Consider the following 27,607-nt stretch of genomic DNA (forward strand, 5'->3'; position numbering starts at 1 on the left):
GAAGCGGGCTAGGGCTTGCCACTTGCCACTGCTGCAGTGACCGCTAAAGCTGGGGCCCCTGCCGCCCTGAGTTCAGTCGCCTGCATCTCTGACCCTGGTCTGTGCCAAGCCCTTGCTGGCTCCTGGTGCCAAGGGTGTCCGGCCAGGTCCTGTGCAGTCTCCTAGGTGGAGGCAGAACTGAAGGACAGCAGTGGCCATTCTGGAGCAGGGCTAGCATCAGACCCCAGCTCTGGACTTAGTGAGGGCTTCCCATCATAGAGCCCAGCCCCGAGCCCTGGCTGGTGTGGATTGAGCAGCAGCTGAGAACCAAGATTACTGGTTTGATTCCCAGTCAGGGCACATGCCTGGGTTGCGGGCCAGGTCCCCGGTTGGAGGGCGTGTGAGAGGCAACTGATTGATATGTGTTGATGTATCTGTCATACATCGATGTTTCTCTCGCCCTTTCTCCCTATCTTCCCCTCTCTAAAAAATGAACAAATAAAACCTTAAAAAAAAAAAGCCAGGCCCCGAGACTCCCCCACTCCCCAGAGACGTTAACAGCCGGTCGGTGCACCCAGTCATTTCTGGGGAGGGGGTTCCGTGTCAGGCAGTGCTGGGGCTCACGCGGGGAGAGGGCAGTGGCAGTGAGCTATGGAGGCAGGCAGACCTGAGGTCCAGCCCTGACATGATCACTTACAATCTGTGAGATGCTGAACCTGTCATTTAATCCAGGGACCAGTCTCATCTGAATGATGCAGGTGACAGCTGTGGGGAGCCGTGTTTTCTTGGCCACCCAGGAACTCCCAGCTCAGTGGTTGGGAGGAGCCCCCTCCAGCCCTGAGCCCCAGGGCAGGGCCCCATCACACATCCCATCCCCCTGGCTGCAGAGACCCAGGGTGAGCCAGGCTCTGTCAGGACCAGGAAAGCTTTCTCCTTAAGAGGGGAGGTTGCTGCAGCCACCCTGCAGTTCCCCATTAGTGAATGAGCTGCCCCCAGAGGACAGCGGAGCTGAGCCAGAGGCTTCCGAACCCTGTAACAAGCTCCACCTGAAGCCAACCAGCAAAACCCTGGGAATTCGTAATTCCAGCCCAAACATTCACCTTGTGCTCAGGCCAGTGCAGGCTGGAATTGGAGCCAACAGTGTCCTTAACTGGTCTGGCTACTCTGAGGGTTGGTGAAGGGTAAATTAACGAAGTCTGTGAAGTGCTTAGCTGTCGTGGAACGGCAGAAGCCATAAGCAGATTAGGCGAGAAGGACCCAGACGTTGGCAGGAGCGACAGGTGGGCTGCTCGGAGGGTATGACACGGAACCAGGGCTCCTCCTCGGCCCTGAACATCCTGCCCGGCGGCGGGGCCACACAGGCAGCCCTTCGTGCTTGTGTGTTCGTTTGTCCACTTTCATCCTTGTGTATTTGTTTGCCCAGTGAGTCCCCAGCATCTGAGGTCACCCAAGAACATCTCTGTTCTCTGCCCCTGGAGTCTCACAGCACATACTCAGGCATCCAGAGTGGTGGATGCAGATGAAGGTTTATTCAAACGAAGAAGTGAACTCAAGTAACTCATATTGATGGGAAGGACTTCCAGGAATGGGAGATGGGTAGGCGCTAGCGGATCAGAGTCCAAGGTCAGTTAGGGCCAGGGGGCTGGTGGAGGGGGCGGAAGATGACCTGGCTGATCTGACCAGGCATGGTGTAGAAGGCGAGGAGGAGGAAGATGATGATCAGCGCCAGCAGCAGCAGCAGGATGTGCCAGTACCGGCGCCAGGTGAAGAAGATGAAGGTCTTCAGCAGGTTCACAATTCAGTTGAAGGAGGTTTTGGGTGACTGCAGAGGGTTGGGGAAGGTGGTGTCAGAACGATGAGGGAGCCCTGAGCCTCCCAAACCCCCCTCTTCCAGTGCTGGCTGGCCCCCCAGGTGCCTACTCACTTGGGCTTCTCCAAGGGCTCCGGCTCCTTCCGCCCCTTCCCCACTGGCCTTTTCTCAGCCTCTTCCACAGTCAGCAGCTCAAACTCTGCCTCCACCTTCCCCTAGAAATGGGAGGAACGGAGGCTGAGCTCTCAGGTGACTCAGACCTGACTCCCCAGTCCCTGGCCTGGTCACACCCACCGTGAGGATGTAGATGTTGCCTCCTGGGTCGAGGAACTCTGTCTGTGTCTTCTGGCCGGCCCTTCCTCCTCCTCCTCCACCTCTTTCCTGCCTGAGCCTCCTGCTGCTCCCGCTCCCGTCCTCTGGCTCCTTCAGCTTCACCACAGGCCACCAACCCCGCAAGTAGCGAGAGCAGTGGGACAGATTGCACCTGGGCCCAGCCCCATCACGGGCCAGCCACACAGAACAGAGCTCTGGCCCCGGTGCCCTGCACCATGTCCGGTAGCTGCAGCTCGAGGGATCCTGCAAGTCCAGAGCTCTCTGGGTTAGGCAGGAGATCAAAGTCCGTTTGGGCCACGGGGAAGGAGGCAGTACATGGGATTGTAAATCAGAGCACCAGAAATCATTAGAATGTGGTGGTTGTTACGCAGCTATGAACCACTCACCACAGCCCCCAGTGAAACAGGGTCAAGGGCAGGACCAGATTGCTAAAACAGGCACCAAAGGCCGTGGCCTCAGAGTCCGGAGCAACCTGAGTGGGGTCAAACCAGAGGAGTGAGTGGGGGACTTTGGGGAGGAACGGCGGACACTGTGCTCATGGCTAAGTTCAGTAATTCGGCCAGACGGCAAAGGTTAGTGACCTAGGGCTGACATCCAGGATCCCACTGCGTTAGAAGAAGGAACCAAGGGCCAGGAGGCAGGGCAATGAGGGCAGAAGTCGAGTTAGGGTGAGGTGGGAGGCTCCAGTACCGAAGAAGTCGTTGGCGGAGATGCAGTATTAGTCCCAGACCTGCAGGACCAGCACGCAGGCTGCCCGAACTCCGCCTCCTCCAGCGCGAAGGTCTGGGCGGCACCGGATGCTCACCTCCCACTCCTCCGTCTCCGTGGGCAGGTAGTCACAGCGGAACGAGAAGCACCAGTTGAAGTTCCCTCCCCAGTCAGGGAGTTGAAGTGCACGGCCGTCTCCTGCCTGTCGTGCTCCAGCCCCTTCACCCAGCTGGACCTGGGGGGGAGGGCCGCCTGAGGGGGTGCATCTGCCAGGGCCAAACCCAGAACCCAGCTTCCCCCTGGGCTCCCCCACCGGGCCAGTCCTTCCACCCAGCTCCAGGTACCTTAGAGGGCTTAGGGGACAGAACTCTGGCCCGGCCCCAGGGCCCGAGCCCCAGTTTGCAACCTCACCTCAGTGTTCAGCAGCCTGTGCCGTGCCGCTGGCAGGCCTACCTTTTCACCCAGCTGTGGCTCGACATCTCTCCAGTGAGCGGGTTCACAGCGTCCAGAACCACATCCCCCGTGTTCCAGATGATGACTCTGAGCTCATAACTGGGGGGTGCATGGGGGGCAGGTTCACACTCTTGAGGGGAGTCCTGGGAATGGCTGCAGGAAGCAGGAGGGACCTGGGCCAGGGCCACTGATGACCACTGAGCATCTGTTTTTTCCCTCCGCTGGGTGATCAGCATGTGTGTGGTCCTTTGAGGGACAAGTATCGCCCCGTCCACTGTGCACCGCCCCATCCACTGTGGACTGCCCGTCCACTGTGCACCACCCCGTCCGCTGTGGACCGCCCCAGCCACAGCAATGGCACCAGAGATAGTTGCTGACCCAACCGAGCCAGCAAGGTTCTCCCTCCCATAAATCTGGAATCAGGACCCTGAAAAGTTGAGTCATGTACCATCAGACGCAGAGCTGGAGCCACGGTGAGCCAAAGCGACATGCAAGCTGAAGTTCTGGGGAGCCGAGGAGGGGCAGGTGGGCAGAGAAAGCCAGTCTGCAGAGAGAAGTAAGAGACAAAGCCACACAGTGTGGCAACACAGCATACAGCCCCTGAGGGACAAAAGAAGGGGCTGCAACCTTCTTGGTCCTGCCCCAAATAGCCCTGTCCTTGGCTGTCACGGGGTCTCCTGGAGGTTTTCTCTTGTCCGGTATCAATTCCCCCTTCACTGACAGCACCCTGATTTTCCATTGGTGACCCCTCATCCCAAATACTGTCAGTCTATGTGAATCTAGAGGGAGAGACAGACCCTCTACCTGGCTCCAGGGGTGGGGCCATCACCTAGGACATCACCCAGAACTGGCCAACCAGTTGCAGCTGTGTAACCACATGGAGTGGTTCAGGGATCAGCGTTTGACCCAAGCTGGCCTAACGAGAGCCAGCCCTGAGACTCCAACAGGAAAAGAGGTGTGCATTTTTCTGCTCACGTAACCCAGTTGGTCACATGTAAACCTGGCACCATTAGAAGCCACCTTGCCCCCAGACCAAAAGCCTGCCTGAGAGTGACGCCAAGCAAAGCAAAGCCCAGAGGTGGAAAGTGACAGATTGCTAACAACCTCTGAAATGCAGGCACACTGCACAGAGCTCTCCTCTTACTGGCTCAGGGCACTGGGGGCTTATTGGTACTTGGAAATGACAGACAGCCGACCCACAAGAGCTTGTTTAAAAAGGGGGGACCTAATGGCTCACCTAATTAAAAAGCCTGGGTCGGCAGCCTCGGCCTACTTCACTGGGGGCCCAGGCTGCACTAGGCTGAGAGGTGCCTGCCCCGTGGCAAGAGGGGCCAGGACTCTCTCTCTCTCACCTGATTGGCGGCCGAGGCTTGATGTCAACTGGGGGTGATTCAGTCCCCGGGGGGGGGGGAGGATGTCAATCCACATGTGAAGAGATCCCTGGGGACACATGTGAAGTGGCAGCAGGTTATAGGGTCTTGCTGGTGTCTCCACTTCCCCTAACGGCCCTGTGGCCAGAGGCTGTGCCTTGCTGGGGTAGAGAGAAGAACTGGGATCGAGAGAGAGTGGCTGGGCAGACCTTGGGTGATGAGGATGAAGGTGGGGTCTGAAGTGGAGGATCCAAGGCTGAGGTTAGGTTAGGGGATCAGGGATGAGGCCCTAGGAGTGGAAGGTCAAGAGCCAAAGTAAGGTCTGGTGCCTTTGAGGTCCAGATCCTAGAGACCTGGGGTCAGGTTGGGAGTGCCAAGTATGAATGAGCCTTGGTGGCCCAAGGGTGGGAATCCTGCAGGACCAGAGTCCAGGGTGGGGGTAGGAGGTCCAAGACTAGAGTGGGGATGCTGGGGACCACGATCGGGGGCCAAAATCAGAAGCAGCAACGTAGTGCCCAGGTGAAGGTCTTGGGGAATAGGCATCTTGGGGACCCAGGGTCCAGGGCCAGCTTGGAGCCCTGGGGCTCTGGGGTTGGGTGCTGAGCCCTCCCTCACCTGCAGCAGCCCCGGGCTGCGGGATGGTAGAGGGGCAGAGTTTCTACATGCTCAGGTACCAGCTGAATCCCAAGACCTGGCATCTCGTGCCAGCGCCACAGCACAAGAAATGCCTGGGCCTCCTCAGAGACCTCACTCGCCACCTTGGTGCCCCCACTACCTGCAACAAGAGGGATGTGATCCCGGTTCCATACAGCTCCCAACTCTCCTCCCTTCTTCCCCTCACCCTTCAACAGGAGCTCCAGGCCGAGGCAGCTGCTGTGGTGGACCAAGTCCACGGGCTTGGGGGCAAGTCCACAAAACAGAGTGGGGCATGCTGCCGTAACAACTTCTGCCCGTGAAAAGCTGGCAGTCGGGGGGAGAGTGGGGTTGAAGGGGCTGTAGCCTTTGCACACTGTTTAGACACAGACCACCAGCCATTTATGAGACCGGGGCTCAATTCCACAAGCACATTCTGTTGTATGGGACCCCCTATGGGCCACCCTGTGTTCTGGGAATGTGATTAACTATGGCTCTGAGGAGTCCACTTTGGCTCTTTGGGGATCTCACGCTCACCAACAAAGACTATTCTCTCCCTACCATCCAAGAACCTTGTCCTTACTCAGCCAAACTCGCCTTCTCTGTTTGCAGAAAAAGGCAGACTCTCTGGGGAGCACATCAGACCGGGCCCCAGGAGCCCCCGTACCTTGTTCTACCATCTTGCTCCCTATGGACTGCCCAGCAGAAAGGGGCTGGCACCTGGGAGCAGGGTGTCAGGCGGTGTCAGAAAGACCTTGCTGCCCACCTTGACAGCTCCGGCTCGGTATTCAGGGGTGGGCAGGCCCCAGCACTGGCACAGCCCCACCAGGATCTGTGAAGGCCAGACCGCATCACGCCAGGCATTGTACCCCTCCCTGCAGGCAGAAAAGGAATATGCCTCATTGGGGCCAGTGATGGACACAGCTGGATACAGGACTGAGATAGGGACCCTTGAGGACATGGGATCCAGGCTCATAACCTGATGGAAGACAGCTCAGTCATCACTTATGGTAACTGTGGAAGAAAAAATGTATACCAGGCACTCCTAGGAAGGAGGTACCGATATAATTACCTCCATTTTGCAGATGAGGAGACTGAGGCTTAGCGAGAAAAAGTGACTCATCAGTTACAGGATCCCAATTCCCAAGTCCAGGTCTGGACCACTAAGCTCTAATGTCTTGGTCACGGGAGGCCCTCGTCTATGAAATCAAGGGATCTGGAGGCACTAATGGAAACGTGCTCCTGGATGTCTTCATAAGACGAAGAATGGCTCCCGAGGGCTCTGTCCGACTCACGCATCATCATACTGGGAGGCCAGCCCACAGTTTGCCCTGTGGTAGCTGTAGAACCGGTTTTCCAGGTCGATGTGGGTCTCCCCGGTGAGGTCGTCAGAACCCATAAGGTCATGATCAAACACAGCCACGGTCAGCTCTGGCTCAGCAGGCAGAGAGACGCTGAGCTCTAGGACCCTGGCCATCAGGGAGGATGGCTGAGGACACCTCTGTGCCCCAGGAGGTGGTCTTATGTGGGCAGGGGCTCCAGGGGTCTCCGAAGCCTCTGTCCATTGCCCCACCACCAGCACATAAGCTGCCTGAGCATGAGCTGGACCACAGGGCCAAATGGCAAAGGTGTTTCCAAAACCCCGGGCCCAGCCTCACTCACCAAAGATGGGGTTCAGCTGCTTGGGGATGTAGTGCTCCTTGGTGTCCTGCTACTCCCGGCCAGCGCTCACCACCACATAGGGTTCTGCTTTGCCGCTGGGGTCCGCGGGAGCCATATTGGTAGCCTAGGGGAACAGCATGAAGTGGAACTGAGAGAAATGTCATTGTCATAGCCCAAGGTTACTACCCTTGCTGAAACTAATCTTAAGATTGAGCGTAAGCAGGAAGTTACCAAGGAGAGAGCTCCCATCACCAGGAGTTAACTAGAGGTTATACCAAACGACTTTTATTCTCTTTGAAATAAAATAATTCATCTCTCTGTGAAATAGGTAAGACACATAAATCAGTATAACAAAAATATAATAAAACAAAATATGCAGGGAAATGTCTAAGGGCTTATTATTCAATTTATAACTTTCCATATTGTTTGACTTTTATTTTTTAGTAGTTCACTTATAAAATTAAAAATTTTAACTAAATAAAGGAATAATACAATGAGCACATGTGCCCAGCTTAATCAATAAGACACTACTGACAAATGGAAGCCCCCTGAATTCCCTCACCTGACTTAATTCCCTTTCCAACACTGGCATAGCCAGAACTCTTTACTGGGGGTTTATCACTAACACACACACACACACACAAAAATAGTAAACATACTTTTACTACAAATACATGGATTCCTAAGCAATAGGTAACACCATATGGTATGCTTTTAAGCTCTATGTATTACACTTACTTTCACTGTTTTGATAATTACATAATTTAGTAAATGCATAACGTGTATAAAGTACTAGAGTATAATTTACATACAACAATATATTTTTTGCTGGCTTTTACACTCCTACTGCAGTGTATGGGAGTTCCAGATGCTCCACATTTTTACCAACACTTGGTATTGTCAAACTATTTTATTTCAGCCATTGCAGTGTATGTGAAATTATAGCTCATTGTGGTTTTCATTTTCATTTCCCTGCTGACAAAGCATGTTGAGTATCTTTGCTTGTGCTTCTTGGCCTTATGTAGATTTTCTTTTGTGAAGTAAGTGTTCACATCTTTTGCTCTACCACCGAGTTTTTCGTTTTAAATATTGCTCTTTTAATTTCTAAAAATTGTATCTGGCCCTTCAAATTTATTGTTTATTTTTAATAGTGTCTTGCTCCTTGTTCATTTTGAATTCATTATTTTATTTCTTTAAACATTTCACGTATAGTTATTTTGTATTCTCTGTCTAGTTACTCCAATATCAAGGACCCTGGGGATCTGAATCTGTTGTGATGTTTGCCTTTCTTATTGAGGGTGGCTTGTTTCTTTGTCTTCTGGCACTTTTGGTTCAGACTCATGTTTGGTTGAACTCATCCTGAACTGCAGGTGCGGTCTGCAGAGACGGCCTTGCTTTCACTTTTGCCAGTTTCCTGAGCAAACTACTAACTTGCACCATGTTAACTTAAACCCTCCAGCTGAGGTTTTGGGGATAACTTCAGGCCCAGGACTGCATTGGAACCAGCTTGTGGGCGTCAATGCTTATTGGGGTTTTTTTCCCCTTCACCAGCGCCAAGGTTAAGTCAGACAAGTTTCCTCCGTATCCCACCTGCCTTACAGGTTCCTTGTTTTGTCCGTCCTTATGCTGAGGCTATAGCTTTAGCGGCCCCACTTCATATGAAGCCTTTCACTCACACTCCTCTCTCGGGGTAACCGCCAGCTTTATCCTCTGTCCTCACTACCTGTCAACCTTCCACAAGGGAGCTACCGTTGTCCCCAGGGTCAACAGCCAACTACTGGTGAGAGAAAGCCAGCTTGAGGGCTCACTTATCTCCCTAGGTTCCTGTAGTAACTATATTCTTATTTTATGTATTCTCGATGCTCCAGGATCTGGGGCCTTACTGACCCTGGGGAGGCAACCCCTCCCAGGGCTAGCTGATTCTTAGAGTTAGCAAACAAGGCACCTGCCAGAGCACCTTTTACCTGCATACTAACTAATCCAGAACCCATACTGCAACCCACCTCCTTTATCTGGTTCTTATATTCCAGGAAGTAATGATATTCCTTCACCCTCTCATCTCCAGAACCAGGCCCCAGACAACCAAAGACAGCCCCTCCACCCCAGAACCTGCAGGGACTATTCAAACTAGCCAATCCTAAAGCTGCTTACAAACTGCCTAGCCTTGCCTAGCCCTTCCTTGCCTGCGGAAACCGCAATAACGGCTGCGGCCCTGGCGTTCCCCTCTGGACTGACCCCGGTGCTTCCCACAGTGGCCCTGGTGATGCAACGTGGCCCCTCCCCCACCCTGAGAACTGCGACGGACAGACTCTCTTCTCAAAGGCGAACCATCTCCTGGTCCCTCGGCCTCAGCATACACGGACAAGAGCTAAATCCTGGGTAGATTTTAAAAACAGTTCCTGGCTTTTACTTTGATTTTTATTTTTTCCTCTGAAATCCCTTACTTTCTTAGAACTCAGCACTGCATTTTTAACAATGCTTTCAAAGTTTCATCCCGCACTTTTAGCTTTCCGTGAGCACTGCAGGCTTTAATCCTCAGTGCTCTGAGGGTTAAAAGCTTCCCCTCTGAGAACAGACTCTGCTGCCCGAGTGATGCCCACATGTCCCCACCCCCACGCACACAACTGCGTCTGCACAGCCCTCGGAAGCTCTTCCAGCCTTGCTGGTGGTTTGCAGTTTTAAAGAGCATCCTGATTTCACCATCACTGAAAGCTGGGTTTTTCGTTTGTTCTTTTTGCTTTGGAATGATCTTCAGGAAGACAAAGGGGAAATGCCCCACTGGTGCCACGTTCCACAAACTGGGAATCATCCGACTTGCTTACTGCATTCGGATTCGAGCTGGGAGATTTATCCTCATTGACACATGTTGCTGTAGGTAGTTCAATCGAACTGCAGTATTTGAACGGACTTGTCAGGCATAATTAACTGGTGCTCCTCTGAGCCCCCACTCTCAGAGCCGCAGAGGTTACTACAAGCACCCCCCACCCCCGCAGGTGTTTTAGGAACTTAAATGAACAGGACACACCAGACTGGAGAACCTGGACCCTGAATCCAAAGATAAACCTCACCCACACAAACTGAAGCTGTACTATTAGCCAGAAACCTCCTGATTTACAACTAATTGCCATGATTACCCAGCTGCACCCCCTCCCCCATTAGGGGTGTGAGAGGCAACCACACATTGATGTTTCTCTTCCTCCCTTCCCCTCTCTCTAAAAATAGTCTTCCATTTTTAGAAATTTTATTTGATTATTTTCAAGACTCCCAAGTCACTTTTGATAGCCTCTTGTTCCCTGCTAGTGAAATAGTTTAAACAGTTGTTTTCCATTTCTAACATTCAAAAATTTTAACATCAAAGCCCTTAAAGGTTTATTTCTCCTTTGTGGGTTTTTTTTTTCTCCTGACAATTTTTTCCTAGTAGATTGTTTTCTTATATACTTTATAATTCAGGACTTTGTAAATTTGCTTATCCAAATCTATGGACCATGTGAGTGAGGCCTGATTCGGGACCAGTCGAGGCAATCTCTCAGCTTTGAGTTTTCTGGACTAAATAGATAATATCGACTCAAGTCTTAAATCAATGTGAGGACAAAACTTGAACAGTAAATTCTCTGGGAAGACACTTTCCTCCATCTCCCTCAGCTGGGATGGAGGCTGAGACGGACCTCACAGGCTCTTCTCCCACCGAGTGGGCCTCCCCGCACCCACCTTCACTGAGAGCAGAGCCCTTCCTGGGTGCTGCTTCCTGCAAGGGTCTTGGCTGTGGCTCCCACCTTGGACAGGCTATGAGAACCCATGGCTTGGGGTCCAGGCATGGGCACAGCCTCTTGAGACAAACTGAGCTTCAGGGCTTGTGATTCCTGTGGCCTCTTTATCTAGGGCCCACTGAGAATTCCCTTTCTTAAGAGCTTATCAGTTACTTAAAAGATTGCTGATCTAGCATTTCCCAGTACATTATAGCAGGAAGTCATCTCAGACCAAGATGACTCCTGTTGTGTCTTTATGCACTAAGATTCTTAGGTTGTGGTAGAACGACGCCACAGGACATGTTTCAAAATCACATCTTAGTCAGAATCCCTATATTTAAACCAGATAAAAGTACAGCATCTGTTCTGGCTCTGGGAGTGAAGGGGCAGAGCAAGCCCCCTCATTCCTCTGGTTCCCTGAGATAGCATTAACCTCAGGACCCTGCTGTGTGCTGTGTGCTGCGTGCTGCGTGGGACTGCGGCAGCGGAAGGCCCTGTACAAGACACGTGACAACAAGCCACCAGGAAGCTTGGAATTCAAGGCTGTGCTCTTCCTGGAATTCTACACCCCACTCTATGGGACTAGAACTATGAACAAGGAGGCAGGAGACCTCAGCTCTAACATCTGGTGCTGCCCTGAGCGAGCTTTGTGACCCTGGGGAGTCTCTTAACTCTGTGCCTAAGATTCTCCACCTGAAAATGAAGAAGGTGGATGGACCCTGATCTCTGAGACTTCCTCCAGATCCTTCCTCCAGACCCTTCGGTCTGTAGGTTTCACGTATGTCTCCTTTGCTGGAGGCGTACGGGGCTGATGGATACTCACCCTTACCACAGACACTCTGACCAAAAGCTTGATGGGCCACTTTTGTGGGATCCCCGGGGAGATTTGGGGCTCAGAGAATGACCCTGCCTCTGATTCAGGGTAAATGAGGAAGGAGCCCTGGAGGGAAGGGAGGATAGACAGGCCCTGGCAAGAGAATCTTCCTCCCAGATCCCCATCTGTAGTTCCTGGTCCCCCTTCATTCCTTCTTCAAACACACCTTAAACTTGCTCAGTAGGTGACCAGACCCTTCTTCCTCTCCATCTGCATCCTGACCCCCTTGCCCTCGATACCGGGGAAACATGGTCAGCCAGTCTTCAAAGTAGTTAAACTCTTCCTTCAGGGAGCTACTGTAGATCTGAAAGGCAAGGGCCTCGGTGATGGCCCAACGTCCAGAATACAAGCAGAATCCCCTCTCCCCAACACCCGGTCACCTTCAGAGTGGCGATTGCTTTTTTCAGGGACATGGAGCCTTTGACTTCAGCCTTGCCCTGGTCTTGGGCTTCCGCATCCACAGAAGTGAGGTTGACCCCATCTGGGAACACAGACCGCCCCAGTTAGAAATGTTGGTGTGGGGGGATGAGGGGGGACCGAGAGCAAGAGTAGGAAAGCCAAACTGCTTACCTAAATCCCCAGGATCATCCATTTCATCCTCGTTGAACTTGGACTGAAATCAAAGGTCAGGTCAGAAATTCTTCCCCAACTCTCACCTTCTCAATCTCCCCTTTTTCTGGCAGTTGGGAAACTTTAGTTCAGGTTCCAGCTGGGTCAGCTACTTGCATTTCTGAGGCTTTAGTTTAGCCCCGAGTCCTGTGCTGGCTGAGACAGTGACCCCCGCTACCCGTGCCCACGGGACAACTTGAAACGGGGCTACTGGTCTGAACCGAGACCTGCTGTCAATGTAAGATGCACACCAGGTTCAAGGCTTTGTGTAGAACAATAATGTACAATTTCTCATCATGAGTTACTTCCCAAAATGATTTTTACATATATTAGGTCCAATAAAATATGGTATTAGAATTCATTTCACCTGCCTCCTTTTATTTTTTTTTAAGACGGCTCCTAAAAAAGCTAAAACTACGCGTGTGGCTCACATGAGATTTCTGCCCGACAGCGCATCTCTACCTAACGGAGTTGATAGTCCCAAGACTCTAGAACCAAAGCTGAGAAAAGATGGTTGTGATGAAGAGCTGTGAACCCCACGTTCAAAGAGACCCTTCCTCTTGCCCTTTTCCCTCCTCTGCCTCCACCTGCCCCTGGAGCTCCCGCAGCGATGCGTAGTCCTGGACCACCAGTCGAGCTCTTCAGGATCTGGGACGTCCTCCTCCAGCTCTGGGCCTTGGTCCGGAAGGCCTGTCAGTGGGAGCTTCTTCAGAGGAGCCCGAGGAAGAGGGAATTCAGCAGTCCTACCCCCGTGCCATCCCCAGCCCTGCCAAGCCCTCCTCCACACATCTCCCATAACCCATCACCTTCAGGAGCCGTCTGGACATTCCTGCTTCAACCAATGAGGGATCCAGGGGCTTCCTTCCTGGGAGAGCAGAAATGAGACCAGCAGGGCAGGTGAGTAGAAGTCAGACTCCATGCCCTACCGGAGGGTCTCCAGGAGCCATCTCAGCCTGGAACCAGAGGGGCTTTGGTCTGGTAGCCCCTAAGAGAAAGGCCTTTACCTTCAAGTTCCTTGGGTACGACGTCCCCTGTCTCCTCTTCTCCTTCCTCCTTGGGGGTATCCTTCTGACCCTGGAGTGTAAATCGCATCATGTGGGGGACAATATGGGAACCCACGAGCACTGTGCGGCCAAAGGCCTGGCGTTCAGTTACTAGGATGCTGAGTGGGGGCTGCAGGTAAGGCTGCTCCGGCAAGTCCTAGGGGTGGAGAGAGAGGACCTGTGTCTCCAAAGACCTGGGGAGGTGGGAGAGGCAGTGGCAGAGACAGATGCAAAACCCTATATGTAAACCTGTATTTTCAGCCCAGCTCTGCCACAGGCTCATTGCATCACCTGGTAAGTCATTGCCTTCTAAGCCTGTTTCCCAGCTAAAAAAGAGACATGATCTTGGAGTTGAAAGACTGTTATATCAAATGACATAAGGGATGCAAAAGGATTTTGGAACCTACAAGGTGTTATCAAAAACATAAGGTGCAGCCCTGGCTGGTATAGCTCAGTGGATTGAGCGCAGGTCTGCGAACCAGAGGATCGCGGTTCAATTCCCAGTCAGGGCACATGCCTGGGTTGCAAGCCAGTTCCCTGCAGGACAGTTCCCAGCAGAGGACGCACTAGAGGCAACCATATATTGATGTTTCTCTCCCTCTCTCCTTCCCTTCCCCTCTAAAGATAAATAAATAAAATCTTAAAAAAGAACTCTTAAAAAAAAACATAAGGTGCTTATTGTTATGCTATTATGTAAAAAAAACCAATGCTCCATAAAAAAAAGAACCAATTTCCAATTTGCTAATATAAATTTAGAACCCTAAAAGTATGTATCCCCTTTAACCCACAAATTCCATATCTATCGAGAAATCATAAGGGAGGGAAACAAAATCATAATACTGCATTGCTGGGCTTATTTTACATGTACGTGACAATTATAGCATGAAGGAGGGTGGAGGGGATGGAGCTATAATGAAGAAAATTTTCTATATTTTACTGTACCTAAATTAATATTAATCTTAAGTATATTGTAAAAAGTCAGTATGCATATTGTAATCCCCAGAGCAACAACCAAGTAAAAAAATCAACAAGGGAGTTAGAGAAGTATACTAATAACTATCTATCTAATACCAAAGAAGGTAGCAAAGGAGGAAAAAACCATGAGACCAATAGAAAACAAATTGCAAAATGGTCGCTGTAAACCCAACCGTCTAAAAAATAACATCAGAAGTGACTGTTACATACTCTGATCAAAGGGCAGAGACTGTCAACTGGAGTTTTTTAAAGATGCAGGTTACATGCTGTCCAAGAGACATTCTTTAAAAAGACACATGTGGGTTGGAAGTAAAAGGATGGGGAAGATACGGCAGACAGTGACCACAGAGAACAGGAGTAGCTGCACTGTCAGACAAAACAGATATTAAGAAAGAAAATCTTACTGGAGAAAAAGAGGGACATTATAATGATAAACAGGTTAATTCATCAGGAAGGTAATAACTATAAACGTATATGCACCTAACAACAAAATCCCAAAATACAAGAAGTAAAAAGTGGCCAAAGTAATTTATTGGCCACGTTTTATTGGAACACAGTCATATTCATTTACTTGTTGTCTATGAATGTTTGCATGATACAATGACAGAGCTGAGTAACTGCAAACTTTAAAACTATGTGGTTAGCCCTGGCTGCTGTGGCTCAGTGGATTCAGTGTCAGCCTACAGACTAAAGGGTCACCGGGTTGATTCCCGGGGAACACCCCGGGCCCTCAGAGGTGAACCTGGTCCTTGGCCCATGTGGGGCTTCAGCAGGGGCTGTAATGGAAGGAGCCCTGGCTGGGGGGCCTTGTTACCACTCCCGTCTAGGTCGAGGTTTTCCCCTCTGAGATATCTAACCTTCTAGTTAGAGGGACTCTCAAGCTTGGGAGTGGCAGGCTGGAGGCTGGTGGAACTCACTGGGGACACTTGCAGATTCTTATCTACTAGGGCCTGGTGCAGCACCAGATGCCCAACACTCTGCAGCTGCTGCAAGGAGATCACCAGGGTCCCCAGAGACCTAGGGGTGTTGCACAGAGCAAAAAGAAGAGTGACCTGGGGAATGGCCCCAAGCCGCCCCCAGCCCCACCTGCATCCTTGGCTCCCCAGGCCTACTCACCTGGGGCTGAACACACGGCTGCAGTTAACCACCTGCACCGACAGACACTCTCCAGCCAGTGGGGCCCCAGAGTGTGGCCAACGGAACAGCTGGGGATAGAAGGAACTTTGTGACACCCAACGCTGGGATGACCTGACCCCCGGTCCAGAGCCTGTTTCCAAGCCCGAAATAGGAGCCAACCATCCAAACTTGGAACTAACCCTATGACTGATCTTTCAAACCTGGAACCACCCCCCACACCCTCCACACGAGGTTGATGCCAAATTAGGGCTGATCTGGGATAACGACCAATCAAGAACCCCCAATCATAACCACCCCCCCGTCTTGATTCTGACTTGTCTTAAACTGGGTCCGACCTCTCGAGCCTGAGACTGACCCCACCTCCTGAGACTATGTCTCTCAAAAGCTGGGAATGAGCCCCCCCACCCCAGGATGGACTTAGATGGGGCGCAGATCAGCTTCTCCTCATCCAGGACCCAAATCCACTGACCTCACCAATATCTGCTTCTTGGCCACAGTGAATTCTCCTTGTTTTCTGGGTGGAACCTGCTCAGAATTGAATCTAGCCTTTATCAGTACTTCCCCATGACCCTCCCCTTCAAAATCCTCAGCCCAGAGTCCAGCCCCCCTGGACTCACCTTAAAGAAAGGTAGATAATGGGGAGAGAAGGAGGCAGAGAATTGGAGATATTTGGCTGGTGGATAAGGGAACAGGCTGTAGAGATACCTAAGGATAGGGTCGGGGGCCTTGGGAATGTAGGAACCAGAGTCCCCTAGTTTGAAAAGTCCTTAGAGCACCCCTGCAAGCCTCACCCCGAAAGCTGAGCCTCACTTGTCAGTCATCGGTGCCCGGCAGCCCTGTCAGTCGCCGCACACACACAGTCAGAGTCATTGTCCTAGCTCTGCCTCTGCCTGCCTGCCCTCCTGCCCACCTGCTCGCACATCTGAATCACCTCTGAATCACGGGCCTCACCCAGCAGGTTCGGCAATGCCTGCCCTTTAGTCAAACACACAAACAGCAGCAGGGGAAGGAGTTGGAGGGGTAAGAGATGGGGGTAAGGTCCCTGTGGTTAGCTCGGTCTTCCCTGCCTGTACCACTTTTGGCCTTCATCCTGCACATCCTGCATTCTTGTGGGGTGGGAGCTGGGGTCTGGTGGGGTGGAGGCAAGGATTGAGGATAGCATGTCTGTTTGGTCCAGCTAGCCTATGAGGACTTAAGGGCATGGGCCTCATGGGGTTCCTTGTTCACCATTTCTGTCCTCAATGCCCAGCTCAGGGTCTGGTTACATTGTAGACCCTCATAACATTAGCCGAGTAAATGGGTGGATTAATAAATGAATCCCATATCCCCCAGCATTAGTACTGTGGGCACTCAACATATTTAGATCGAATACGTCCCTAACTTGCACATAACAAGTGTTCAAAAAAACTTCTTTTTTTTTTGAAGGAAAAGATTTTATTTATTTGTTTTTAGAGAGAGGGGAAGGGGAGAGGGAAATAGTGATGTGTGGGTGCCTCTCACATGCCCCCTTCTGGGGATCTGGCCTGCAACCCAGGCATGTGACCTGACTGGGAATCCAACTGGTGACTGGTTTGCAGGCTGGCACTCAGTCCACTGAGCCACACCAGCCAGAGCCCAAACTAATTTCTTAACCAGAAGCCAGAGGTCCTTACCTTGGGATTAATAACGGGACCAGAGATGGGCTCAAGGGAATCAGTAAACCCTTAAAATTCTTGGCAAAATATTGAGCACATGTGCATTTTTCTGGACACAGAACTCCTAGGTTAGGTTAATAATCTTTTAACAGATGTGTAGTACTTTTACTGAATGTATGAAGGAAGGAATGTATTTTGCAGTCTGGACCCATGGGTGATAATAACTGTGTGCTGAGTGTATTTCATGGCCATCCGTGGAATCATTCTATTTAATGGCAACTCCCATGTGCAGGGCTTGTGCTGTGATACCCTGAAAGAATGATTCCGCAGCCACCCTGCAGCCAGAGATGAGCCAGACATGGTGTCTTTCAGCACCTTTGTGGACTCCAACATCAAACGAAGCCTAGAAAGACTGCAATCGCCATCAGGACAGAAACGAGTCAGGCTGGGTTCCTTGGAGGGTGGAGCCCAGAGGGGCATTTAGATTGAGCTCAGTGAATTGAGTGCTTCCCTGCAAGCTGAAAGGTTGCCAGTTTGATTCCTGGTCAGGGCACATGCTTTGGTTGTGAGCTGGAGTCGTGCGAGGGGCAACAGATCAATGTTTCTCTTGCACATTAATGTTTCTCTCCCTCTCTTCCTTACCTCCCACTATCTCTAAAAAAATAAATAAAATCTTTAATAAAACAAAATAAGCTATGGGAGAAATAGATTTAAAAAATGTACTTGAAAAGTAACTAAATAAAATTTAATATTAAAAAAAAAAAAGCTTTGGGGACAAGAGTTGAGAGGAGACAGAAATTCAGGCAGTGGGGAGTAATGCAGGGTGTGTTCCTGAACCTGTGGTTTTTCAGTTTGGCCCGTGTATAAGGAATGTATCAGACAATTAGAGCAGATAAGATTAGGCGGTCAGAGGAGCTGGGGCCTCGCTGTGTGGCGTTTCGTCAGATATGGTCCCTTCTCGTGTGTCAGCTTCTTCTCAATAGTGGGACTAGAAAGCCCTGTTCTACTTATTTCCCAGGCATTAGGTACTCAAATGTGTTTTTTGGTCCCAGATAAGTGGTATGGATTGTTCTGTTTCTAAACAAGTTTCAAGTTGGACCTCAAGGCCTCCAAATGTTGGGGGAGGACTTCACCTCCCCATTGGAGAGATGGGGACACTGAGACCCAAAGGAAGGCAGAGGGAGGACCAGAATTCTCCTCTTGCAATGCCTTGGACTTTCCCTTTCCTATTTTCCTGAGTTCTGTGGCATCTAATCAAGCAAAGTATAGATGCGACTATTCTGGAACCTAATGGAGGTGCCTCCGCTCTGGGCTGGAACCCAGCCTGGCAGGTTCTCCCTAGACTTCAACGCCCCTAAGAACAGCCACTTTCACTTTCTGACATCCCAAAGAGGATGGGATATGGCAGAAAAAAATACTGGGTTTTGGAATTCTAATCTTTATCACCCTTTATGTGGTTTTAGGAACACCCTTTCCTCTCTCTGGACCTATTTGCCTAGCTGTTTAATGTGCACAGGATGCCATGAATAGCTTTTCAAAGTGTGGTCCTTAATCAAGATTATACAATGTGGCCCTGGCTGCTGTAGCTCAGTGGATTGAGCGCGGTCTGTGAACTAAGGGGTCACTGGCTCAATTCCCAGTCAGGGCACATGCCTGGGTTTTTGGCCAGGTCCCCAGTGGGGGCCACCTAAGAGGTGACCACACATTGATGTTTCTCTTTCTCCCTCCATTCCTTCTCTCTAAAAATAAATAAATAAACTCTTTTTTAAAAAGATGATACAATGTGGTCGTTAAAAATGCACATTTCTGCACCCACTCCAGAAATGCAAGGTATGCCTGGGAACCTGAATTTCTATCTGCTGCACTGGTATGCTGTCGCACAGGAGTCTGTGAACCTCTGGTCTCTTGGTTGTTAACATCTGTGAGTTCCCATTCTATTCTTGAAGACTCAGTGATTGGTTTGACTGTGGGTATGAGCAGTTGGTGGGTACTGAATTCTCACCCCACAGACCCCTGGTGATCTGAGAGAGGGATCCACAGATCTTGATATCAGAGTTCTCAGGACTGATGACTAGGATAAGAGGAGGGGTGTGATGGGCTTGCAGAGCAAAAGAGACCAAATGTTTATTTTAGAAGTGCCCTGGGTGACCCGTTTCCTGCCCCCCCCCCGTTTTTTTAATCTTCACCCAAGGACATGTTTATTGATTTTAGAGAGAGGGGAAGGGAAAGAGAGAGAAGGTGAGAAACCTCGATGTGAGAGAGAAACGACTGGGACCGAACCCACAACCCAGGCACGTGAGGTGACTTGACATCAAACCCCCTTCAGTTTACAGGATGACCCTCCAACCAATGGAGCCACACCATCCAGGGGAACTCGCTTTTCCTTAACACATTCATTCACAATATTTGAGAGCCTATTACATGCTAGGCTTATCTAATGTGCCAGAGGACGTAGAGGGATAGAAATTCTTTTTAGACTTCCGCCAAGATGGAGGCATAGGTGGAGACGCTGTGCCTTCTCTCACAACCAAGTTTAGAGACAACTAAATATTAGCAACAGAAAACACAGCCAGAACACAGAAAATTGAACTTTTCGGAAGTCTGATAACAACAAATTCTTCAGCCTGACCGGTAAGAGGGGCGAAACCAGCAGCTGTCGGAGCGGGGTTGCACAGAAAAACTCGGTCAGACGGACTTGGGCGTGCAGAACCCATGCACAGGGTTGGACCTAGTAAGTGACTCAGCGAGCGACCACGGGGAAACAGCCAGGGAGCAGGCGGTGAGACTACGGGACTGAGCAGGCCCCATGGCGAGCGGCAGCAGAGGGCGTCGCCATTTCCCCGCTCTGACCCTGCCTCCACATACAGCATCATAACCCAGCGACCGGAGTGGCCCCACCCTGGTGAACCACCTAAGACTCTGCTCCTCACCCAGCTGTGAGAAACAGCAGAGGAGGTCGCCAGTTCCCCGCTCTGACCGCACCCCCACATATAGCGACCTGAGAGTCCAAGGCTCCGCTCCTCATATTTAACGGGCGAGAACAGACCAAAAATGGCTCAAGAAGATCTCAAAGCCCCAGAGCCTATAAATCTAAGCGATGAAGAAATAGCAAAACTCTCAGACGCACAGTTTAAAACACTGATCATCAGGATCCTCACAGAACTGGCTGATTATAGCCACAAATTAGAGAAACATATGAAGGCGAAACTAATTGAAATGAATGGAATTGCACAGGACACCAATAGCGATGAAAAGGAAACTGGGACTCAAATCAATGGAGTGGACCAGAAGAAAGCAAATAATGGCCAAACAGAAAAGAGTCAAGAAGCAAGAATTCAAAAAAATTAGGAGAGTCTTAGGAACCTCCAGGACATCTTTAAACGCTCCAGCATCCGAATTATAGGGGTACCAGAAGGGGAAGAGGAACAGCCATGAGTGGAAAACTTATTTGAACAAATAATAAAGGAGAATTTCCCCAATCTGGCAAAGGAAATAGACTTCCAGGAAATCCAGGAAGCCAGAGAGTCCCAAAGAAGTTGGACCCAAGAAACACACCAAGGCACATCATCATTACATTAGCCAAGATTAAAATGAAGGAGAGAATCCTAGAAGCAGCAAGAGCTAAGGGGACAGTCACCTACAAAGGAGTTCCTATTAGACTGTCAGCCGATTTCTCAAAAGAGACCTTACAGGCAAGAAGGGGCTGGAAAGAGGTATTCCAAGTCATGAAATCCAAAGACCTACAACCAAGATTGCTCTATCCAGCAAAACTTTCATTTAGAATGGAAGGGCAGATAAAGTGCTTCTCACATAAGATCAAATTCAAGGAGTTCATCATCACCAAGCCCTTATTATATGAAATGTTAAAGGGACTTATCTAAGAAAAAGAAGTTAAAGAAACATGAACAGTGAAAGGACAGCAAACTCACAGTTATTAACAACCACACCTAAAACAAAAGCAAACTAAAAGGACAGCTAGATCAGGAGCAGAAACATAGAAATGAAGATCTCAAGGAGGGTTAGCAATAGGGGAGTGGGAGGAGGAGAAGGGGAGAGAAGGCACAGAAAATAAGTAGCACAGACAGTAGATAGAAAACAGATGGGGGGGCAAGAATAGTATGGGAAATATAGAATCTAAAGAACTTGAGACACATGGTCATAAACTAAAGGGGGGTAATGGTGGGGATGGGGGGGTAGGGTGGAAGGGAATGAAGGGGGGAATAGAACAACTGTAATGGCATAATCAATAAAAAAATAAATTAAACCCTGGCTGGCGTAGCTCAGTGGATTGAACGCGGGGCCTGTGAACCAGAGTATCTCGGTTGATTCCCAGTCAGGGCACATGCCTGGGTTGTAGGCCAGTTCCCAGCAGGGGACTCAAGAGAGGCAACCACACATTGATGTTTCTCTCCCACTCTTTCTCCTTCCCTTCCCCTCTCTCTAAAAATAAATAAATAAAATATTTTAAAAATAATAAATTAAAAAAAATTCTTTTTAGCCCAGTGCAGTTTTAAATAGGGTATTCTGGAAAAGTGCTGTGACGTCACTGCTTGCTCTAACAAGAGAAAGAAGGAGACGGCCATGGCTCCCAGTAACGTCACGACTAGTTCTGTGACCCTCGCTCACGATGTTCCGCGGATACCGTGGTCTCCTCTGTGACGTCAGCAGCTGGGTTCAGAATCCGAAGAGAGGGCTGGGTCCGGCGGTGGGGCCCGCCGGCTACGCGCAGGCTCGTGGGGTCCCGGCGGCCCGCTCGGCTGAGGGAAGGCCGAGGGTCTTGGCGGCGGCGACTTTGGCGTCCGTGAGGGGCCAGCCCAGACTCAGGATGCGGCGGAGCCCCCGCCCAGGCTCGGCCGCGTCCCCGTACAAGCACGCGTCCAACTTCTACAGCGACAACAGCAACAGCTCAGTGAGCACTACCTCGGGGGACACCAGCGGCCACCGGTCAGGTGGGCCGGGGCCCGGGGAGCCCGAGGGCAGAAGAGCCGAGGGCTCGAGCTACGGTGAGCCCGTCTTGAGCTCAGGATTGCCCGGAGGAACCGCATGGGACGGAAGCTCTCGGCAGAAGCCGGCGCAGCGGAGCCACAAAGTGCCGACCACCGGTGGCGCGGCTACCGTGAGGGGCGGGGCCTCGGGTGCGGGCGGGGTCGAACCTGGGTCAGCGGAGGGAGGGGGCGGGCATAGGGACTGGGCCGGGCGAGGAGCCGGGATGAAGTGGAATCTGGGCTCCTCCTAAGGGGCGGGGCCTATGGAGTGAAGAGGGAGAGGCACTAAGTAAGATCCAGTGATAGATGAACTGGAGACACAATCCTGTGATTGGGCATCATTGAGGGGGCGTGGCCTCAGTTAGCAGGAGGGGCTAACACGGGACCAGTGCCCAACCGGGACCTAAGACTGGGGGCGGGGCTTCCGTTGGCCCTTGGGACCAAAATCTTAAGTGAGCATCCTTGAGTGGCCTGAGACCTGGGATGGGGCGGGGGGGTGCGTTGGACCAAAGCCTGTGAGAGGCTACCCTGCTTCTGGGCTGGAGAACGTGAGGCCTGGTCCCGGGGATAGAGGGGGTCTGCGGTGCGCAAGGCCACAATGGAGCCCTTGGGCTCCCGCAGAACCGGCTGGCTCTCCTGTTGTCTCTGAGGAGCAGTTCGACCTTCTCTCGGCCCTGAATCTGAGGCAGGAGATGCAGTCCCAGCGAGTATTCAAGAGCTTCCTGAGTATGGGCCAGGCTAGACCAGATCCCTTCTAACTCTCCAGCTTCTCTTCCCGAATTCAGTCTCATCTCTGAGACCCTCGGTTCTCAGCCTCCCCCGCCCCATGCCTGAGTCTGCAGTCCCTTCTCTGTGCCCAACCCACCTTCCTTGAGCCTAAACTCACTCTCTTTGCCCCATCTAATTCTTTTGGCCCCTCTTCATCTCTACCCCTCTTTAAGCTGTAGTCCTGTCGCTGAGCCCCTTCTCTTCTCCTCAGACCTATTTTTCCAGGTGCTGAGCGTGTTTTTATCCCTGCTAGGAGACATGCTGGTCAGTGTGTACAGGTCAGCGGGAGGAAAGGGGGAGCCCCAGGGGTTGCTCTTTGGAGAAGGTGGGGAGCGGGGCCTGACCCTGCTGGGGCTTGAACCGATTCACACCTAGCTGAGTCACACCTAGCTGAGTCGGGTTGGCAGGGGCTGCTGGATCTGGGAGCCTGGGGTGGGGCTGTGGAGTTCTCTAGGATCCCCGGGCCTCAGCCTCCCTCCGGTTTTTTAGAGAGGTCTGTTCCATCCGCTTCCTGCTCACGGCTGTATCCTTGCTGAGCCTCTTTCTGACAGGTGAGAGGGTGGTGAATTCCTGAGTTCTTTGGAGCCAAACCAGGCACATTTTCTCCTATACCCCTCAGCCCACTCTGCCCCTTCAGCTCTCCGCAGTCCCCTTCAGAGCCCTGTAGCCCCCTCTCAAACTCAAATCCCTCAAGACTTCTCCTTCACTGTCCTTTATGCCAGGGAAAATCCTCTTCCACTCTCTTCCCCTGAGACCACCCCCTTCTTTCTCCAGCACTCTGGTGGGGTCTCCTGTACCTGGTCCCTCCTTTGGAGAATGTGAGTCTGGGGGTCTGTGTCCTGGGGTATGTGGTTGGCAGGCTATGAAACTGGAGCTTGCAGGGTGTCCCCTGTGGGCCGTTGGGGGGAGGAAACAGTGCTGGAAGGACTGGATATAAATAGGTTTCTGAGAAATTGTGTCCAGAGGTGCTGGAGGGTCTCTGAGGGTCCTGGGAGGTCAGGAGAGGGGGTGGCAGTCCTCAAAAGGAAGGCCCTTTGAGTCTGCCTGCTCTCAGGCTCAAGTGGGACAAGGTGGGACGGGGGTGGGGGGAACTGAGCAGCGCTGTATTTTGTTCTTTCCTCCCTCCAATAGGAACCTGAGATACTGACTCTAAGGTGAAAGATGGCATCTGGGGGGTGGAATTGGGGGACTCACAGGTGCTCCGGTGGAGCAGATTACGGGAAGTGTCCGGGGAACAGGGCGCTAAGCACACTGTGCCAACCTCCCGCCTGCAGCGAGTACCACGAGCGCGTGCGCACCCAGGGGCAGCAGCTGCAGCAGCTCCAGGTTGAGCTGGATAAACTCCACAAGCAGATGTCCAGCGTTCGCGCAGCCAACAGCGAGGTGAGCTCCGCCGCATCCTGCTCTCAGGAACCCTGTTCCCACAGCCCGGCCCCAGGGGAGTCCAGGGGCTCCGCCCACTGCACAGTCCTCGCACTTGGAAACCCCTTTCGAAGTCCCGCTCCCCGGATCCTGAGTCTTAAAGCCCTGTCCCAGAGCCTCAACTTCGGGATTTCTTTTGGGGCCACAAAGCCCATCCCCGGACACCAGCCCCCCCCCCTTAAAACCAGCCCACAAGCTCGGTCCTCCTACTTTTCAGAGAGTGGCCAAGCTCGTTTTCCAGAGGTTGAATGAGGACTTTGTGCGAAAACCCGACTACGCGCTGAGCTCTGTGGGTAAGACCCGTAGACACTGAGGGACTGAGCCACTGACACACGGAAAGAGACGCAGGCATTGATAGAGACAGCCCTATGCATACGACCGACCCGGAGTCCGACCTCAGGCAGACCCTGACCCAGCTGTCGGTCAGGTCTAGGAGTCCCTGAGCCGTGGCTTCTCCTCTGTTCCAGGAGCCTCCATTGATCTAGAGAAGACTTCCCGTGACTACGAGGACGCGAACACTGCCTACTTCTGGAATCGCTTCAGCTTCTGGAACTACGCGCGGCCACCCACAGTTATCCTGGAGGTGGGCCTGGAACCGGATCAGAGGGGCCAGGGGCGGGACTCTGGGGGAAAAAACACGTAGCTCCCTGGAGGTGGGACCTAGGTGGGCTGAGGGCGTGGCGCCAGGCAGCAACGTGATGGGCCGGAAAGCACCTGGCTGAAAGCGGAACCTGGTTTAGCTGGACTGAGGCTCTTGTTGCTGGAGGAACCTGGCCATGCTAGGGACTGGGGTCTCGGGAGGGATCTGTCTAGGCAGGGGCCCGGGCTGGATGGAGGTGGAGGACTGAACCTAGCGAAACACGGTGGAGGTGAAAAGAGGTTGGCCGGGCAGAGGTGTGAGTGGGGGCTGATGGGGCGCAATGTGAACCGGTGCCAGGGCTGGAGAAGGGCAAAGTCGCTGTATCCCCGAGTTCTGATGGACTCTTGGTCCGCTTGCAGCCAGATGTGTTCCCTGGGAATTGCTGGGCTTTCGAGGGCGACCAGGGCCAGGTGGTGATCCGGCTGCCAGGTCGAGTGCAGCTGAGTGACGTCACCCTGCAGCATCCACCTCCCAGCGTGGCACACACCGGGGGAGCCAATAGCGCTCCCCGCGATTTCACAGTCTACGTGAGTGGGATTGAGGCCAAGGAGGTGGGGGTATTTTGCTTAGAGCACCAGGCACTCATGAAAACTGGTGCCACTGAGTCTCGCTTGTGCATCTATAAAATGGAGATATCACCACTTGTCTGTCAGAGCTGCCATAGGTTCTAATTATAATCACATTCAAATATTAGTTACGGATTATTGAGCGCTCTGTGCTGAATACTTTACATGGATTATTTCCTTGCATTCACACAACCTAGCACTACTCCCCTTCACAGATCGGGAAAGTAATGCTCAGATAGGGGACCTTACTCGCCCAAGGTCGCACAGCTAACAACTGGCCAGACTAAAATGTGCTCCTCCTGAGGGGCGGGGCCTATGGAGTGAAGAGGGGAGGCACTAAGATACTGTGATGGGTGAACTAGAGAGAAAATCCTGTGATTGGGCATCACTGAGGGGGCGTGGCCTCAGTGTTAGCAGGAGGGTCCAACCGGGACCTAAGACTGGGGGCGGGGCTTCTGTTGGCCCTTGGGACCAAAATCTTAAGTGAGCATCCCTGAGGGACGGGGCCTCAGAGTGCCCTGAGACCTGGGATGGGGGGGGGGGGGGGTGCGGTGGGACCAAAGCCCTCTTTGAGCCCTCATTGCACACAACACTTTTCTAACACCAAAAAAACAAATGAGCCCTGGCTGGTGTGGCTCAGGACACATGCTTGGGTTGCAGACCAGGTCCCCAGTTGGGGGCATTCGAGAAGCAACTGATAGATATGTTTCTCTCCCTTTCATTCTCCTTCCTGTCCCTTCTCTCTAAAAAATAAGTTTTAGAAAACAAAAAACAAAGAGCATGCATACAGCTACTGAACACAGAGTAGGTCCTCAACAAAACTGCTTTCTCCCTCCTCCACCTGTGCCTCACTGTTCCTCAATTCACTTTCACCTACCAGGGCCTCCAGGTTGATGATGAAACTGAAGTTTTCTTGGGAAAATTCACCTTCGACGTGGAGAAATCTGAGATTCAGACTTTCCACCTACAGGTGTGTTTGTCTCTGGGGATGAGAGTGCGAAGGGAGTGGGACAGTGAGAGAAGATGGGGGAGAAAGGCAGCCCTTGACTTCCCATGATCCACTGGTCTCCCCAGAATGAACCCCCAGCTGCCTTTCCCAAGGTGAAGATCCAGATTCTAAGCAACTGGGGCCACCCCCATTACACGTGCTTGTATCGAGTCCGAGCCCACGGCATGAGAATCTCAGAGGAAGCAGGGGACAGTGGCACAGGGGAGCCCAATTAAACATGCTGATTGTTAAAAGAGTGGAGGTCTGTGCTGAAAGAAGCTGATCAGCGCTGGAGGGTCTGTTGGAGGCTCTGGTTGTCTTTGGTATATGAGTGTGATTAGGGGGTTACCTCCCAGTGTACCCTCTTCTCTTGGAGAAGTCCAGATCAGTACAGTAGCAGAGTTCATATTATGAAGGGCTTCCATGTGGAAGAGATGGTATTCTGGACATTACACACAGTACCTAACTAATTGTCACACTCACAGAGAGGGAAACTACTCAGATCAGGAAACTTGCTCAAGGTCATGTTGCTAGTGGGTAAGAGTCACAGCAGGGCCCAAGCCCACCTTTTTGACTCCGGAAGCCACTCTTTTAACTGCAGAGCAGCCAGTCAGTGGGAAGCCATGCTTGTGAACCTCAATTCCCACTTCCAGCCTCTGGGAGTCCCTTTTCATGAGACAAACTCTATAATAACTGAAGCTTAAGAAACTCTACGAAGCCTTTGAGTCAGAACTGATGCAGGCCTGGGAGCCTCTACTCAGGTTGTCTTCTATGAGACCTCAAGTACCCAACTCTATGCCAGGCACAGTAGAGATGGCTCACCAGTCTCTGTCCTCAAGGTACCTGGTACAAAAGAGGATGCGCCAGGACACAGGGTAATTCATTTACTGATCCAATAATTCTTCACTAAAAAAGCAGAATTGGAGGAATAAAAGATGGAGGAGATGGTCATTAAAGGATTAATGGATTCTACCTGGACAGAGGGTAGAAAAGGGGACCAGAATGAGCAAAGATACAGTCAACATCTTGGCTGTTAAGATCCTTCCCAGTGTGTTCATATTTTGAAAGAATATGCACACTTATTAACAGTGGTTACAGTGGTTACTTTAGGAAGTGGAATGCTGAGTATGTGTGGGAATGAAGCACAAATCCATCTGCTAAATGTTGTGGGTTTTACTTTTATAATTTGAAGACAAAGGAAAAAGGTCTTCTCAAGTGGTCTCGAAGCCTAGAATTAGAAACGAACTCTTAACACTTCTGGAGAGCAGTTTC

The 27,607-nt window shown here is 51.6% G+C and overlaps 1 protein-coding gene and 2 long non-coding RNA genes across 18 annotated transcripts; 1 reads left to right on the top strand and 2 right to left on the bottom strand.

The window, feature by feature from the left end:
- Nucleotides 1–1,486: 1,486 nt before the first annotated feature.
- Nucleotides 1,487–4,698, bottom strand: LOC128625768 (uncharacterized). 4 transcript variants are annotated; one of them, XR_008392654.1, is made up of 7 exons: nt 4,636–4,698; nt 3,732–3,827; nt 3,284–3,436; nt 2,928–3,065; nt 2,084–2,594; nt 1,904–2,004; nt 1,487–1,801 (listed from the first exon to the last, which is right to left on the bottom strand). It is a non-coding gene; the product is annotated as an uncharacterized LOC128625768 (long non-coding RNA). The 4 variants fall into 4 exon arrangements; XR_008392652.1 differs by having other exon boundaries at nt 2,084–3,065; nt 3,284–3,382; XR_008392651.1 differs by having other exon boundaries at nt 2,084–3,065.
- Nucleotides 4,699–4,839: 141 nt separating this feature from the next.
- LOC119063257 (uncharacterized) lies at nt 4,840–21,700 on the bottom strand. 12 transcript variants are annotated; one of them, XR_008392646.1, is made up of 12 exons: nt 21,609–21,692; nt 15,802–15,857; nt 15,312–15,400; nt 13,182–13,377; nt 12,984–13,042; nt 12,765–12,867; nt 12,139–12,181; nt 11,949–12,049; nt 11,735–11,872; nt 6,945–7,072; nt 6,053–6,161; nt 4,840–5,428 (listed from the first exon to the last, which is right to left on the bottom strand). It is a non-coding gene; the product is annotated as an uncharacterized LOC119063257 (long non-coding RNA). The 12 variants fall into 12 exon arrangements; XR_008392643.1 differs by having other exon boundaries at nt 21,593–21,677; XR_008392647.1 differs by lacking the exon at nt 15,802–15,857 and having other exon boundaries at nt 21,609–21,700.
- SPAG4 (sperm associated antigen 4) lies at nt 21,521–27,465 on the top strand. 2 transcript variants are annotated; one of them, XM_037164511.2, is made up of 12 exons: nt 21,521–22,101; nt 22,573–22,677; nt 22,931–22,997; nt 23,209–23,270; nt 23,494–23,537; nt 23,851–23,873; nt 23,994–24,102; nt 24,359–24,434; nt 24,609–24,724; nt 25,141–25,308; nt 26,228–26,317; nt 26,422–27,465. In XM_037164511.2, exons 1-12 carry the CDS (start codon nt 21,594–21,596, stop codon nt 26,569–26,571), a joined length of 1,518 nt encoding a protein of 505 aa, XP_037020406.2. In that variant the 5' UTR covers nt 21,521–21,593; the 3' UTR covers nt 26,572–27,465. The 2 variants fall into 2 exon arrangements, with proteins under 2 accessions (XP_037020406.2, XP_037020407.2); XM_037164512.2 differs by having other exon boundaries at nt 22,010–22,082.
- Nucleotides 27,466–27,607: the final 142 nt, after the last annotated feature.

Source organism: Artibeus jamaicensis, unplaced genomic scaffold (genome assembly GCF_021234435.1).
Source record: "Artibeus jamaicensis isolate MK-2021 breed Jamaican fruit bat unplaced genomic scaffold, CSHL_Jam_final contig_685, whole genome shotgun sequence".
NCBI lineage: Eukaryota > Metazoa > Chordata > Mammalia > Chiroptera > Phyllostomidae > Artibeus > Artibeus jamaicensis.

Coding starts and splice junctions, on each gene's coding strand:
- SPAG4 (XM_037164511.2), top strand. CDS start 21,594: ATGTTCCGCGGATACCGTGGTCTCCTCTGTGACGTCAGCAGCTGGGTT. Junction 22,998..23,208: donor ATGCTGGTCAGTGTGTACAG/GTCAGCGGGAGG, acceptor CCGGTTTTTTAG/AGAGGTCTGTTCCATCCGCT. Junction 24,103..24,358: donor TTCGCGCAGCCAACAGCGAG/GTGAGCTCCGCC, acceptor CCTACTTTTCAG/AGAGTGGCCAAGCTCGTTTT.